The 12,736-nt window shown below is 37.9% G+C and overlaps 5 protein-coding genes and 1 non-coding gene across 6 annotated transcripts; 2 read left to right on the forward strand and 4 right to left on the reverse strand.

Moving 5' to 3' along the window:
• Positions 1-125: 125 nt before the first annotated feature.
• On the reverse strand, positions 126-239 carry YNCG0040C. Its single transcript has 2 exons — positions 202-239; positions 126-169 (listed from the first exon to the last, which is right to left on the reverse strand). It is a non-coding gene; the product is annotated as a tRNA-Leu (tRNA).
• Positions 240-1,034: 795 nt separating this feature from the next.
• On the forward strand, positions 1,035-1,352 carry TIM13 (protein translocase subunit TIM13; the record flags this gene model as incomplete). Its single annotated transcript, NM_001181310.3, has 1 exon — positions 1,035-1,352. One exon carries the CDS (start codon positions 1,035-1,037, stop codon positions 1,350-1,352), a length of 318 nt encoding a protein of 105 aa, NP_011697.3.
• A 458-nt stretch (positions 1,353-1,810) lies between these two features.
• Positions 1,811-2,224, reverse strand: QCR9 (ubiquinol--cytochrome-c reductase subunit 9; the record flags this gene model as incomplete). Its single annotated transcript, NM_001181312.1, has 2 exons — positions 1,811-2,008; positions 2,222-2,224. 2 exons carry the CDS (start codon positions 2,222-2,224, stop codon positions 1,811-1,813), a joined length of 201 nt encoding a protein of 66 aa, NP_011699.1.
• A 424-nt stretch (positions 2,225-2,648) lies between these two features.
• Positions 2,649-8,501, reverse strand: UBR1 (E3 ubiquitin-protein ligase UBR1; the record flags this gene model as incomplete). Its single annotated transcript, NM_001181313.1, has 1 exon — positions 2,649-8,501. The coding sequence occupies one exon, from the start codon at positions 8,499-8,501 to the stop codon at positions 2,649-2,651; it is 5,853 nt and encodes a 1,950-aa protein (NP_011700.1).
• A 582-nt stretch (positions 8,502-9,083) lies between these two features.
• On the reverse strand, positions 9,084-10,268 carry TYS1 (tyrosine--tRNA ligase TYS1; the record flags this gene model as incomplete). The annotated part of the gene is made up of 1 exon (NM_001181314.3): positions 9,084-10,268. The coding sequence occupies one exon, from the start codon at positions 10,266-10,268 to the stop codon at positions 9,084-9,086; it is 1,185 nt and encodes a 394-aa protein (NP_011701.3).
• Positions 10,269-10,521: 253 nt separating this feature from the next.
• Positions 10,522-12,729, forward strand: TFG1 (transcription factor IIF subunit TFG1; the record flags this gene model as incomplete). The annotated part of the gene is made up of 1 exon (NM_001181315.1): positions 10,522-12,729. The coding sequence occupies one exon, from the start codon at positions 10,522-10,524 to the stop codon at positions 12,727-12,729; it is 2,208 nt and encodes a 735-aa protein (NP_011702.1).
• Between the last annotated feature and the right edge of the window lie 7 nt (positions 12,730-12,736).

Here is a 12,736-nt window from a genome sequence, read left to right on the forward strand (position 1 = left end):
ACTTTCCCGTCTTCGCCGGTTCCCTTTCTTGCCTGAAATGCTCGTTCTAATGGAAAAAAAAAGAAATAAAGGTGGGCCTGCCCATTAGCAGGAAATTGGTACTTAATTATTGAAAAAAAAATTATTGGTTGCTAAGAGATTCGAACTCTTGCATCTTACGATACCTGAGTATTCCCACAGTTAACTGCGGTCAAGATATTTCTTGAATCAGGCGCCTTAGACCGCTCGGCCAAACAACCACTTATTTGTTGAAAGCGAGCGCGGTACAAGTAATGTTACCTCATCTGATATACAATAAAGGTGGAGCGCCAATATATACGCATTTGACTGTTCATAATTCATTGAATATAATTTATTCCTTGTTAGTACAAAAGGGTTAAACAGAAAAAGACGTGACGTTGTAACCGAGAGGATGGTAACACCGCGGTATCACCCACTCGCCCAGCCGTTAAATCCAATCATCCGAATAAAATGTTTGTCCTTGCTAGTTTGTCCTGGTGATAAAAGCCATGACCACTTTTCTTGGAGCCTGCATCTGTTATCTCTCCCGTCGATAATGGACTTTGCACCGGTGTATTACCCGCAAGAATTCTGATAACGTTCAAGCTAAAACAAAACTGCTAAATGAGTTCTGAAATGGCATTTATGAGTACATATGATAGATTTGCTATGTATCAAACCTGGAACTGGCGCTAGCGCTATGGTTTCACTTCCTCATTAAACCATACCCTTGACGATTTGACAGGTCGCTACAGATTCAGAAAGAGATCATATCAATACAACAAATAAAATATAAGCGAATAAAGAGCAATGTCTTTCCCCTTTAGTCACATTACTAGCCAACGCTAATTCTTGATCTCCTTCCTCTTGTTTCCGGTGTATCTTAGTTTTCCTGGCGTTGCCGAAGAGTAAAAAAATCCTAGGTCCTAAGATTTATAAAATCGACAAAAAGAGGATTCAAGTAGGATATCTGTCAGTTCAAACCAATCAATCTTTTCTCTCCAACAACAGTTTGAGCTTATTTAATCAAGAAAATGGGTCTATCATCTATCTTTGGCGGCGGTGCACCATCACAACAAAAGGAAGCAGCCACTACTGCAAAGACAACCCCAAACCCTATAGCCAAGGAGCTGAAAAACCAAATTGCTCAAGAACTGGCTGTGGCTAATGCGACTGAATTAGTGAACAAAATTTCTGAGAACTGCTTTGAAAAATGCTTAACTTCGCCATACGCTACCAGAAACGATGCGTGCATTGACCAGTGTTTGGCTAAATATATGAGAAGTTGGAATGTCATATCAAAGGCTTACATCTCCAGAATCCAGAACGCCTCCGCTTCTGGCGAAATCTAAACACACCATCAGGATCAATTTACTGCGCAGTATGTACTCGTACTTGTATATAAGATTCAAAGGATACCAAGAAAATGCTATTACGTTTAATAACGTCGAAGAACAGTATTGCACTATACTTGCTTGGTATAGATATGTACAAAATATATGTATATACATAAAATGAGTTATTCTTTTTCCTAATTCTCTTTTTCCTTTAGTAGAATATAAAATTATAATAAGGATTTTGTGAACATCTGACAGACAGGCTCGTTCGTGTCTATTTCCATTCTGAAATTTGAATGCGCTTTGGCGAGACATAGATTTGTGTCAAAATATGAAGTTGAGTGCCTTTATGAGGTTGGGTTGAACATGAACAACCAGCCAAAATAAAAAAATAATAAATAAGACGAGTGCCACTTATATAGCTTGAGAGAGAGAGAGAGCGTTTGCACGTATATGTGTGACATAATCAGCGTTTACTCATCATCGTCGTCTCCATCGCCTGCAGCTATTCGAGCCTTGACATCTTTCCATAATTTTCCTTTGTTGTGATTCTCGTACCATGAAGTAATAGCAGTATCAAATACAGTTTGGAAAACAAAGGCACCTGCAAAGATAGTACCAACAAAAACAGCGTTTCGTTTGAAAAAGGTTTTATATAGTGATGAAAAAGACTACTCATAATTTATGCATTGTTAGTAACCTGAATGGAAACGCATGGAACATATTCATAGAGCTGCTGTCACCAATTTCATAAGCTTCGCTAAGTCGTTGCGCTCATCGGTGGGAAACTAATTTCCAAAGCCCATGATACTTGGCTAAGGAAGATTCCACGGATAACATTTTTAGCCTGAAATGTGAAGCAGCACACACACACACCAACATACCATTTTAGTCCGTATTGCTATTGTTGCTTTACGAAATTGCGAAGGATATGAAAATCAACCTTCAACGATTATTGACTATCCGTGACAGGACATTAAATACAACTGCTAAGCTAAAGTTTGAGAGGGGATGTCATTAGGGAAAGGCCCAAGGATTGAGCAGCTTTTAGGTCCTAGAATTCTTTCGGCATTGACTTCCCCGCGTTTGATTGGGTCGTGTATAATGATACATATTAACAACTGGGGAGTTCAAAAGTTGCCTTCGCTAGATAAGGAAACTTATGATAGTCACTTCGAAGTATTTGTAATTAGGTTGGTATTACTTCTTTGTTAATAATAAATAAAAGTCAATCGACGCGCAAATGTTTAATAATGTATAAGTTTTTATATACAAATATGTCAACTATAAAACATAGTAGAGGGCTTGAATCTACCAAATCTCTCGCTCATCAGAGTCATCATTATCATCAGAGTCATCCTCATCGAGGTTTCTTGGATTTGTATTTCTTATGATAGTAGCTCCATCAAATTGAGGTCCTAAGAACTGCAATATTGGTGGGGGATTCTGAGGTGCATCATCATCGCCATTTCCCTGCGGTTGTAGAGTGTTCCTAAAGTTTTCGAAGAATTGGAAAAAATCACGTACTCCGCCACCAGCAATACCTTCTGCGCCAACCCCAAATAAGTTGGCGGCCTGTCCAGTTTCATCATCAACATCCATTTCGTCATTTCCCTCCGTAAAAAACCCGTCTTCTCCCTCTTCCATATCTTCATCATCTTCATCTGTTGGAGGTATTCTTCTTGGCCTTGGTTCTCTATTAAATGCAAACAAGAAACCATTGGAAAGTATAGTCACTCGAAATTCGTCACCCATTACTCTACTAATATAACCTGGAATTTCATTGTTAATCCATAATCTGTTTAAGTGCTCATATCTTTTCAAATTCAAGGTGGTTAAATCACCTCTTCTCATGGCATTTCTACCAACTTCACCATGCGAATTTAGATATGGTGCAGATATAAAAATATTAGAAGGAGGCTGTGTCAAATGGAGACAAACTTCACTTGAATTGGGCATCAGGAAGGCGCCAAATGGTTTAAAACAATTTTTATTCAAATGCTTGGTCATTTCATGGCGGTCCGCTCTTAAATGCACTTTGACACCACATGTCAAACATATTTTGAAATCTAATCGATTATCCGCATTCTTCATATGCTGAGAACGCTCTTCACGTAGCTTGATTTCCTTAGATTGGGTAACGTAAGTATTCAAATATTTTGATAAATCTATCAGTTTTATAATCCCACAATATTCATATGGGATGTTCTCCAAATATGGATGCGATACAATGGACTCCTGCGTTGTCAAAAGATCGACTAAGGATTCTTTTTCAGTAATCATTTTCAATGCCTTATTGACAAACTCGGCGGTATCTTCGAATTCCAGTTCTTCTTCAACCTCATGACCGTTGATGACCAGCGTTTCATTTTCAGAATCTTTCACTAATTCGTGTAGCACTTTGATAAAGACTAAGCACCTTCTTATCGTAGGAAGAAGACTCTTCAACAGGAAGGTATAAGCTAGATCATAAATAATACTTTCGGAGTCCAATCCCTCCATTCGTACATCAGATATGGTCCTTAGGGCGAAGAGCATCTGCTCACTTACTTTAAGAACATCCCCAATTTTGGACGCTTTAGCATACAATTTGGTAACCTGTTCTGCATCAGAAAGACCCTGAAGAAAATCTCTTAGAAACTGTCTAGAGAACGTTGTTAACGCCTCTGTAACAGTCTGACGAAGTGAAACTGGAGAAAATAAAGCGCTTCGAACAATATATTGGAAGAGTTGATTTTGGTTCCAAACAGTATCGGGCTGCTGCGGGTACGGTTCAAACTCCATACTTGGCTTGCCTATGACAAAGGTGAACAGCATAATGCAGACTAATATATTTTTTAAAGTTTTGTATTTCTGTTCCCTGCTTCTGAAAAATGAAATACTGTATGGCTTTTCTAACCTAGAAGCAATTTCTAACATTGAAATGGTATTTGCCCAGTGCACACTTAATATTAAAGAAACGTCCTTATGCGAAAAGTTGGCCCGCTTTCTTACCGCTTTATCAAAACCTTGACACTGAGATATCATCAACGAAAATATAGAGTTTATTGTACGATAATTTTCCTCAGTAAAAGGTTTGAAGAGCCTTGACAATGTATCCAAAGAAAGTTCTGATTCCAAAAACATATCTAGCGACAAACCAGTATTTGCCTTTGAGGTTTGACAAAGAGGTAAAGTACAATTCGAAAATGTTTGGCATAAAGGACATATAAACGCGTTTGATGAAAATCTCTTTTTTTGAACGTACCTCTTGAAGCAGTTATGATGAATGTGATGATTACAGGATACAAATACTTTCCTAGATCCACAACTACCGTTTTCCTTCAAAGCCTCTAAAACATCATCGTCAATATAAGCTTGTTTTTCATCATCGTTGTAGAAACCATCCCACATGGGCATAAATTCATTTGGGTTAAAAATATTACCAGGTCTAAATATCGGGGAATGATCATGGTACGCAGGTATCACAAAAAAATCGGTCGAACTGGAATCTTGACATAGTGCGCAGGTAAAATCCTCCGATTCATATACTTTTTCACCGACCATGTCAACATCGTTATCCTGCTCATCAAATTCAGACTCATGTTCTTTCATGAATTTCGTTTGTTGATTGTTAAACTTGGCTAGAAGCCTTGCTTGATGTTTCTTGGCCAATCTTCTTTTTCGTTCCTTCTCTGTCTCTTGTAAGTTAACTCCTTGGCGTAGTTTCTTATCCTTATAATCATTAACGTATTGGTTGCCAAAACTGGCAATTAATGACTCAAAAAGTTCATTTGGTTTTTTCATTATCATCTTCTCTAACAAATAGTCGGCTTTACGGACAATACTCTCGGAAAATACGTCTGATTTAGCATTGGCTATGCTCAAGAGTAAATTACATATAGGCTTTGACAAATAAGCTTCTGGTATAGAGTCCTTACCATTTATCAATTCATCATCCCTGAATATACCATGAACTAAATGTAGTAGCTCATTCAGGAAAGTGCTATCCTCCATATCCAGACATACCTGGAGTAGTTTATAGACCACTTTGGCAAATACCGTATTCCTTGTAAAAGCACCCAGATTGAGAGCGTCTTTATCTAACTGTTTTATTGAGACTTGGGGTATTAGTACAACTTTTGCTATTTCATCCTTATCCTTAGCCAAATGTGATTTAATAATAGTTGCACTACTTTCGAATTCGTTTTCCAAATTCAGCAACTTTAACGGATCAACCTTTGCATACAAGCTTGCTTTTAATTTAAAAACACCATTGTCGGCCAAGCCCTTAGGCTCAACGAAAACAGAGACTTCTTCAAGTGCTTCGTCAAACTCGGTAGTATCTTCAGTTAGGTAGTCAGGAACTGATCTTAGTAGCTTTGAATACGAAAGGGGTTTCATGTAAAGGTTATAAATGATTGAATTTTTGATTTGATCCATTCTTCTATCCTTTAGAGAAGAGAAAGTTTTAAAATATTGTCTTTCGGTCAATATTTGATAAATAAAGGCAATGAATTGTTGAATGATGAATGAAATTTTATCCTCATAGACAGTGTGTTGATAGTCAACTTCACCTGTAAACCAGTCTAGTAATTCCCATCTATCAAGAATATTGTATATTATTCTCGGAATGTCATCACGTTCCCAAAGGATAGCTAACTGATTCAAATGTATATCTCTGGAATAGGAACCTAATTCGGGATTGTTTTTATAATACGATGCTTGATGTAACACAGACATACCATTTCTTACCCAAAACCCGACGTCAATTTGAGAGCACAATACAACTGATCTCAAAGAGAAATCCGATATTTTCAGAAAATCTGAACAGTCTTCTAACGCTTCGTATGCATCCTTTAAAGACACTTTTTCGATAAGGAATGAAAGCATTGTTTGTAAAGGATTCATAAATGCAACTCTTTCGTGGCTTACGCTAAACTTAATGACTTCATGAGAATCATATATTAACTTGTATGTTAGTGATCTATTGCCTAGAAATGAACTGATAATTCTTATTGCATTTAAAAAAAGCTTTGAATCAATGGAATCTTTTGATTTTTCGCTAACTTTTTCCGCTGTTTGAATAATACTGTAAATGGAGGTGGTATATTCTAAATAGGAGATGAAATTTTGATCTTCGTGAAGAACATGTTCACCTTCTTTACGCTTTATCTTCCACGCTCCATTGAAGAGCTTGCAAAGAGTTAATAGAGATATTATTTCCTTAGGTCTCAATGGAATATTAGGATCATGTACCTTACTCAATAAAGTTTCAACTGTATACAACCCTTGCTTGAATGATATACTGTAACTCTTTGTTAAATTGCTTTTTTGAACTCTCTGCCAGATCAATACACCACCTTCCACCTTACAAAACTCCTTAAAAATGTCTATAATTGACCACACAATATCCAAAAAACTTTGGTTTTCGAAAATATTTTTGGCATTCGTAGGGCATGTAAATAACTGTACGACACACTCTCTTATAGCTGTTAGCTGAGGTTCTCTATCCATATATGCCACAGATCTTGTGATGTGGTTGAATATTTCGACTACCTGTTGACAGAAAATGGGCTTGTATAAATTTGAAGAGGCCAACGTTGGAATGATCACATTCTGAATATCTTTTCTCAGTCTTTTCCAATATCTGTTATCAAAATAAAGAATATGTTGTAATCTTGTATTAGAATATGTTCTTGATGTTGGAGTTTCTACATCATTTATCAATGGTGAAAGTGAATGGGTGCTTGATTCGGGTAGAATTTTGTGATGACCCAAAGGAATTTGATTGCCATCTGCAAGGATAGATAAATCGATGTATCTGTAGGGATCATTCTTATCGAACTTGTTGCTGAAATATTTCTCCACCACCGGTGTCATATCACGACATTCTGTTGCATTTAAGTATTCTGAACACAGGGTTTTACCCATCATGTTCCTAAAAGTGGTTTGGAAGGAGGAGTTTGGTATGTTTAAACAGTGTGTAATCCAAAGGATGATATACTTGCATGTTTCTTGATGAAGATATTCTGACCACGATGTTAAAGTGGCACTTAATCCATTCGTTTGAACAGCAAAAAAACCACCTAAGACAGATGATAAATCTTGTGAACATTTCAACATTGCTCGACCTTCTCCGTCAATCCTGGATGTTAATAGATCAATGTGTACGTTATCTGGAACCCCCTGTCTCAAGGCAGTCGTAGCCTGCGAATAGTTATGATATTCATCGTTATATATTATTACCGTGTAATTTTCGGGATCGATTTTCGCAAGCGATGGAGATGCCTCAGGGCTATTAGAGGGGCTCGTCTTTGCTGTTGTTGTTCCGTCAAACATATAATCGTTTTCATATTTTAAATCGTTTAAAAACTGCGCTCTTTCATACATTTTTCCCTGTTGTGTCATCTCTCTTAATTTGATAGTGATATCTTTCTGTATTGTGGGTAGAGGTTCGATATTCTGGTTAAAAACATCGATAAAATAGTCAAACACTTCTGCAAGAACCAACTCCACTAATGCTATATTCACTGAATCATTCCATACATCTTCTTCCTTTATGTCGGCATTTGTGGCGGGATCTTCCGATATATCGTTTTCTTGTTCTTCAGCTTTGCAATGAAGTGGAGAATTCCAAGCTTCTTCATCTCCACAGTCACAAATTCCACTAGTGAATTCAGTACATATATCGGTACAAACATGATGATTCACATGATCTTTTGGATTAAAACAATGAATACAAAGCACACAAGTATCATCGCAACCACACTCATGACACCTATACAAGGGTTCCCCTATTTTGAATTTCCTCCCACAATTTCTTCCGGTATGTTTATGGACGTCTCCTATTCTGGATTCATCTATCTTATAAAACGGAATAGTTTGTTGAGATGTTATCTTATCAATATCCACAGCATCTTCTAAACTGTCAGGAAAAACAGTAAGCTCTGGGTTAGATAATTTTTGTTTTGGATGAGCATTGAATAAAGTAGGTAAGTTCTCTCCGCTGTTAGAAATGACAAAGTATAGATATCTGTAAATGAACTCTTTAAGGGCTCTGCTCATGTCAGCCCTTTCAGTAGGACCTCTCGTATACCTAAAATAGGGGAGGTTATGAATAGACCTCAGTGTTCTCCTAATGTGACCTTGTAAAGATCCTAAATCATCATCAGCAACGGACATATTGGAATGTTCTATGTAATTTGTGTGACCTGTAAAGATTAGGGACTTCAGTGAGAGAAAATAGTCAACTAATAGGATACAGTAAACTTCAACTGCCTTTGTCCGAAGATGCGAAGAAAAAGGAAGAAAGGTGGTAAAAAAACTTAATAATGTATCGCAATAAGAAGGAGGGGCAAAGAAAGCAGGATGCTACTATTAAAATAGTTTGCTTTTGTTAAATGCCCAGTTTCACGCTATAAGTATGCAAAATTAAAGAATAAAAAGCCCAATGAGGAATAAAGCAGTTTTATTGAGGTGAGACTAAAAGGGTCTAGCAATGAAAACAATATATGTTTCCTTTTTAAAATGTACCAAAGTCTTTATACTCGCTCGTTGATGTACTGGGCGTTATCAAAACTGTTTGCCACTGGGTAGTTGCCTTATGGTCACTATCTGCAAGTTAAATTCAATCGCAAGAGGAAGAGAAAATAAACCGTCGCATCACTTTTCTACACTTACCCGGTTATTAATTTTATAACGTTTATATGATATATCTTTTCTTATTTATTATATTATGAATCGTGAAAACGGATTAAGCTATGCTTACAATTTGGTTTCCTCTAGTTTCGTGGCAATCTCGTTGGTCTTAGTAGCGCCTGGGTACTTAGTACCCTTATTCTTTGGTTTCTTAGCCTTTTTCGACTTTTGTGGTGTGGCAACTGGATAACCCTTTTCGGAGGCCTCTTGAAATTCCTTGTTGTTGGCAAATTCTTGTCTGATTGGCTCCAATAGCTCGTTGATAGCGTCAGCAACACCAATTTTTAGATCAGGTGGGGACAATTTTTCTTCTTTAAAAGCCAATTTCATTTCTTCGAAGGATTTGTAGGTAATTGGACCACCGAACTTTTCTGGTCTATCAATGAAGAATTCGAAGTGATTTGTACCAAACTTCAATTCTTGGATTGGTGCAATGACATATTGGACAAATGACAGTAAACCATTCTCTTCGACGTTACCGGGGCTACAAAATGCACTATTGATCTTTTTCTTAACTTGCTTTGGTTCTTCCAAAAGGTCGATTTTTGAATTCGGATCAGAGGCAGACATTTTACCACCTTGAGCCAAACCTGGAACCATAGGGTTCATTAAATGTGCTCTTTTCTTGTAGCCCAAACTTGGTAAATTTTCTTCCGCTAAGACAAAAATTTTTCTCTGGTCGACACCACCAAATTGGCAATCAACATCTAAGAATTGTTCGTCCAACGCTTGCATTAAAGGATAGATAAGCCCACTCAATAATGGATTGGCGACTTGCTTGACAACATCAGCGCCTGCCCTTTTAGCATCGTTTTGTGAAACAATGTTGGATAATCTAAAGATATCCATGGTATAGTCTGGAGTTAGCTGGTAAGAAGAGCCAACAACAAATTTTAGCTTTTCAATTGGAACATTGATGCTTCTCAAGATAGCTTTGATGGTCAATTCATAGTATTTGGCCCTATAGTTCACCACTTCCAATGGCGCCTTCATGTTGTCCAAAAAGGCGTGCAAGTCTGCTAAAAGAACAGTCACTTCACAACCTGCTTTCAAGAAATCAGCAAGCTTGGTCATAGGAACAAAATAACCACAATGAGGTCTTCCAGTGGGCGCGGTACCCCAGTATAATTTCAAATGTCTCTTTTGTACTTCGAGAACATCTTTGATGATTTGTGGGTTCAAGACTTCTTGCAAGTTCTTGGTAATGAGACCGAACGCCTCATTAGGGTCAACCGTGGCAGCAGAGGACATGTTATCGTCAATTAGAGTATGCGGTTATGGATGCTAATCTCTTTTTGACAATGACTAATTTGTATTCTGAAGAAAGAACAATTAATTTTCATAAAATTTTTCTACTTTGTAAATGTTCGAGTTCCGTTCTTAGTGATGCTCGAATAAGGACCTTCTCGCCTCCATGATAAAATAAAAATTATGATAGTAAGAAGTATGGATGGTTCGAAAGGTTGAAGAATAGCTAGGGAGGCCTATTCGAGTAAGCGCAAGGATGTCCAGACGCAATCCACCAGGCAGTAGAAACGGGGGAGGTCCGACGAATGCCTCTCCCTTCATTAAAAGAGACAGAATGAGAAGAAATTTCCTGAGGATGAGAATGGGTCAAAACGGCAGCAATTCTAGTTCCCCAGGCGTACCAAATGGAGACAACAGCAGGGGATCTCTTGTCAAAAAGGATGATCCTGAGTATGCTGAAGAGAGAGAGAAAATGCTTTTGCAAATCGGTGTCGAGGCCGATGCTGGCAGGAGCAATGTTAAAGTAAAGGACGAAGATCCTAATGAATATAATGAATTTCCCTTAAGAGCTATTCCAAAGGAGGATTTAGAAAACATGAGGACACATCTTTTGAAGTTTCAGAGTAAAAAAAAGATAAACCCTGTAACAGACTTCCATCTTCCCGTAAGACTGCATAGGAAGGATACGAGAAACTTGCAGTTTCAGCTAACAAGAGCAGAAATTGTTCAAAGGCAAAAAGAAATTTCTGAGTATAAAAAAAAAGCAGAGCAAGAAAGAAGTACTCCTAACTCGGGTGGTATGAATAAATCAGGAACGGTCTCGCTCAATAATACTGTTAAAGATGGGTCTCAGACACCTACTGTTGATTCAGTTACTAAAGACAACACGGCCAACGGTGTGAACTCCTCCATTCCTACTGTAACTGGCTCTTCTGTCCCTCCTGCTAGTCCTACTACTGTATCCGCCGTTGAAAGTAATGGACTGTCAAATGGTTCAACTAGTGCAGCTAACGGTTTGGATGGCAATGCATCTACAGCGAATCTAGCTAACGGAAGGCCGTTAGTGACAAAACTAGAGGATGCAGGCCCAGCTGAAGACCCTACTAAAGTTGGAATGGTCAAGTACGACGGAAAAGAAGTGACTAACGAACCGGAATTTGAAGAAGGAACTATGGATCCACTAGCAGATGTGGCACCAGATGGAGGCGGTAGGGCCAAACGAGGAAATTTGAGAAGGAAAACTCGTCAATTAAAAGTTCTTGATGAGAACGCCAAAAAGCTGAGATTTGAGGAATTTTATCCATGGGTTATGGAAGATTTTGATGGGTACAATACATGGGTGGGTTCTTATGAAGCAGGTAACTCAGATTCTTATGTCTTGTTAAGTGTAGAAGATGATGGAAGTTTTACCATGATTCCTGCTGATAAGGTTTATAAGTTTACCGCAAGAAATAAATATGCTACTTTGACCATTGACGAAGCAGAAAAAAGAATGGACAAAAAAAGTGGTGAAGTGCCACGTTGGTTGATGAAGCATTTGGATAATATAGGTACAACTACAACTAGATATGACAGAACAAGAAGAAAGCTTAAAGCCGTCGCTGATCAACAAGCTATGGATGAAGATGATCGTGATGACAATTCAGAAGTAGAGTTAGATTATGATGAAGAGTTTGCCGATGATGAGGAGGCACCTATTATAGATGGTAATGAACAAGAAAATAAAGAATCAGAACAAAGAATCAAGAAGGAGATGCTGCAAGCTAATGCGATGGGGCTTCGTGATGAAGAAGCTCCTTCCGAAAACGAAGAAGATGAGTTATTTGGGGAAAAGAAGATTGATGAGGATGGTGAAAGAATTAAGAAGGCATTACAAAAGACAGAACTTGCAGCACTATACTCATCGGATGAAAATGAGATCAACCCATACTTATCTGAATCCGATATTGAAAACAAAGAGAATGAATCGCCCGTTAAAAAGGAAGAAGATTCGGACACTCTATCCAAATCCAAGAGATCTTCTCCAAAGAAACAGCAAAAGAAAGCTACAAATGCGCATGTGCATAAAGAGCCAACTTTGAGGGTGAAAAGTATTAAAAACTGTGTCATTATCTTGAAGGGGGATAAGAAAATACTGAAAAGCTTCCCAGAGGGAGAATGGAATCCACAGACGACAAAAGCTGTAGATAGTAGTAATAATGCATCGAATACAGTGCCTTCGCCAATCAAACAAGAGGAAGGCTTGAATTCTACAGTGGCAGAAAGGGAAGAAACTCCAGCGCCTACAATAACAGAAAAAGATATCATCGAGGCTATTGGTGATGGCAAAGTCAATATCAAAGAGTTTGGAAAGTTCATCAGAAGAAAATATCCTGGCGCAGAGAATAAAAAGCTAATGTTTGCCATTGTAAAAAAATTGTGTCGAAAGGTTGGCAATGACCACATGGAATTAAAGAAAGAGTAGGTTAGTT

Source organism: Saccharomyces cerevisiae, chromosome VII, assembly GCF_000146045.2.
Source record: "Saccharomyces cerevisiae S288C chromosome VII, complete sequence".
Classification (NCBI taxonomy): domain Eukaryota; kingdom Fungi; phylum Ascomycota; class Saccharomycetes; order Saccharomycetales; family Saccharomycetaceae; genus Saccharomyces; species Saccharomyces cerevisiae.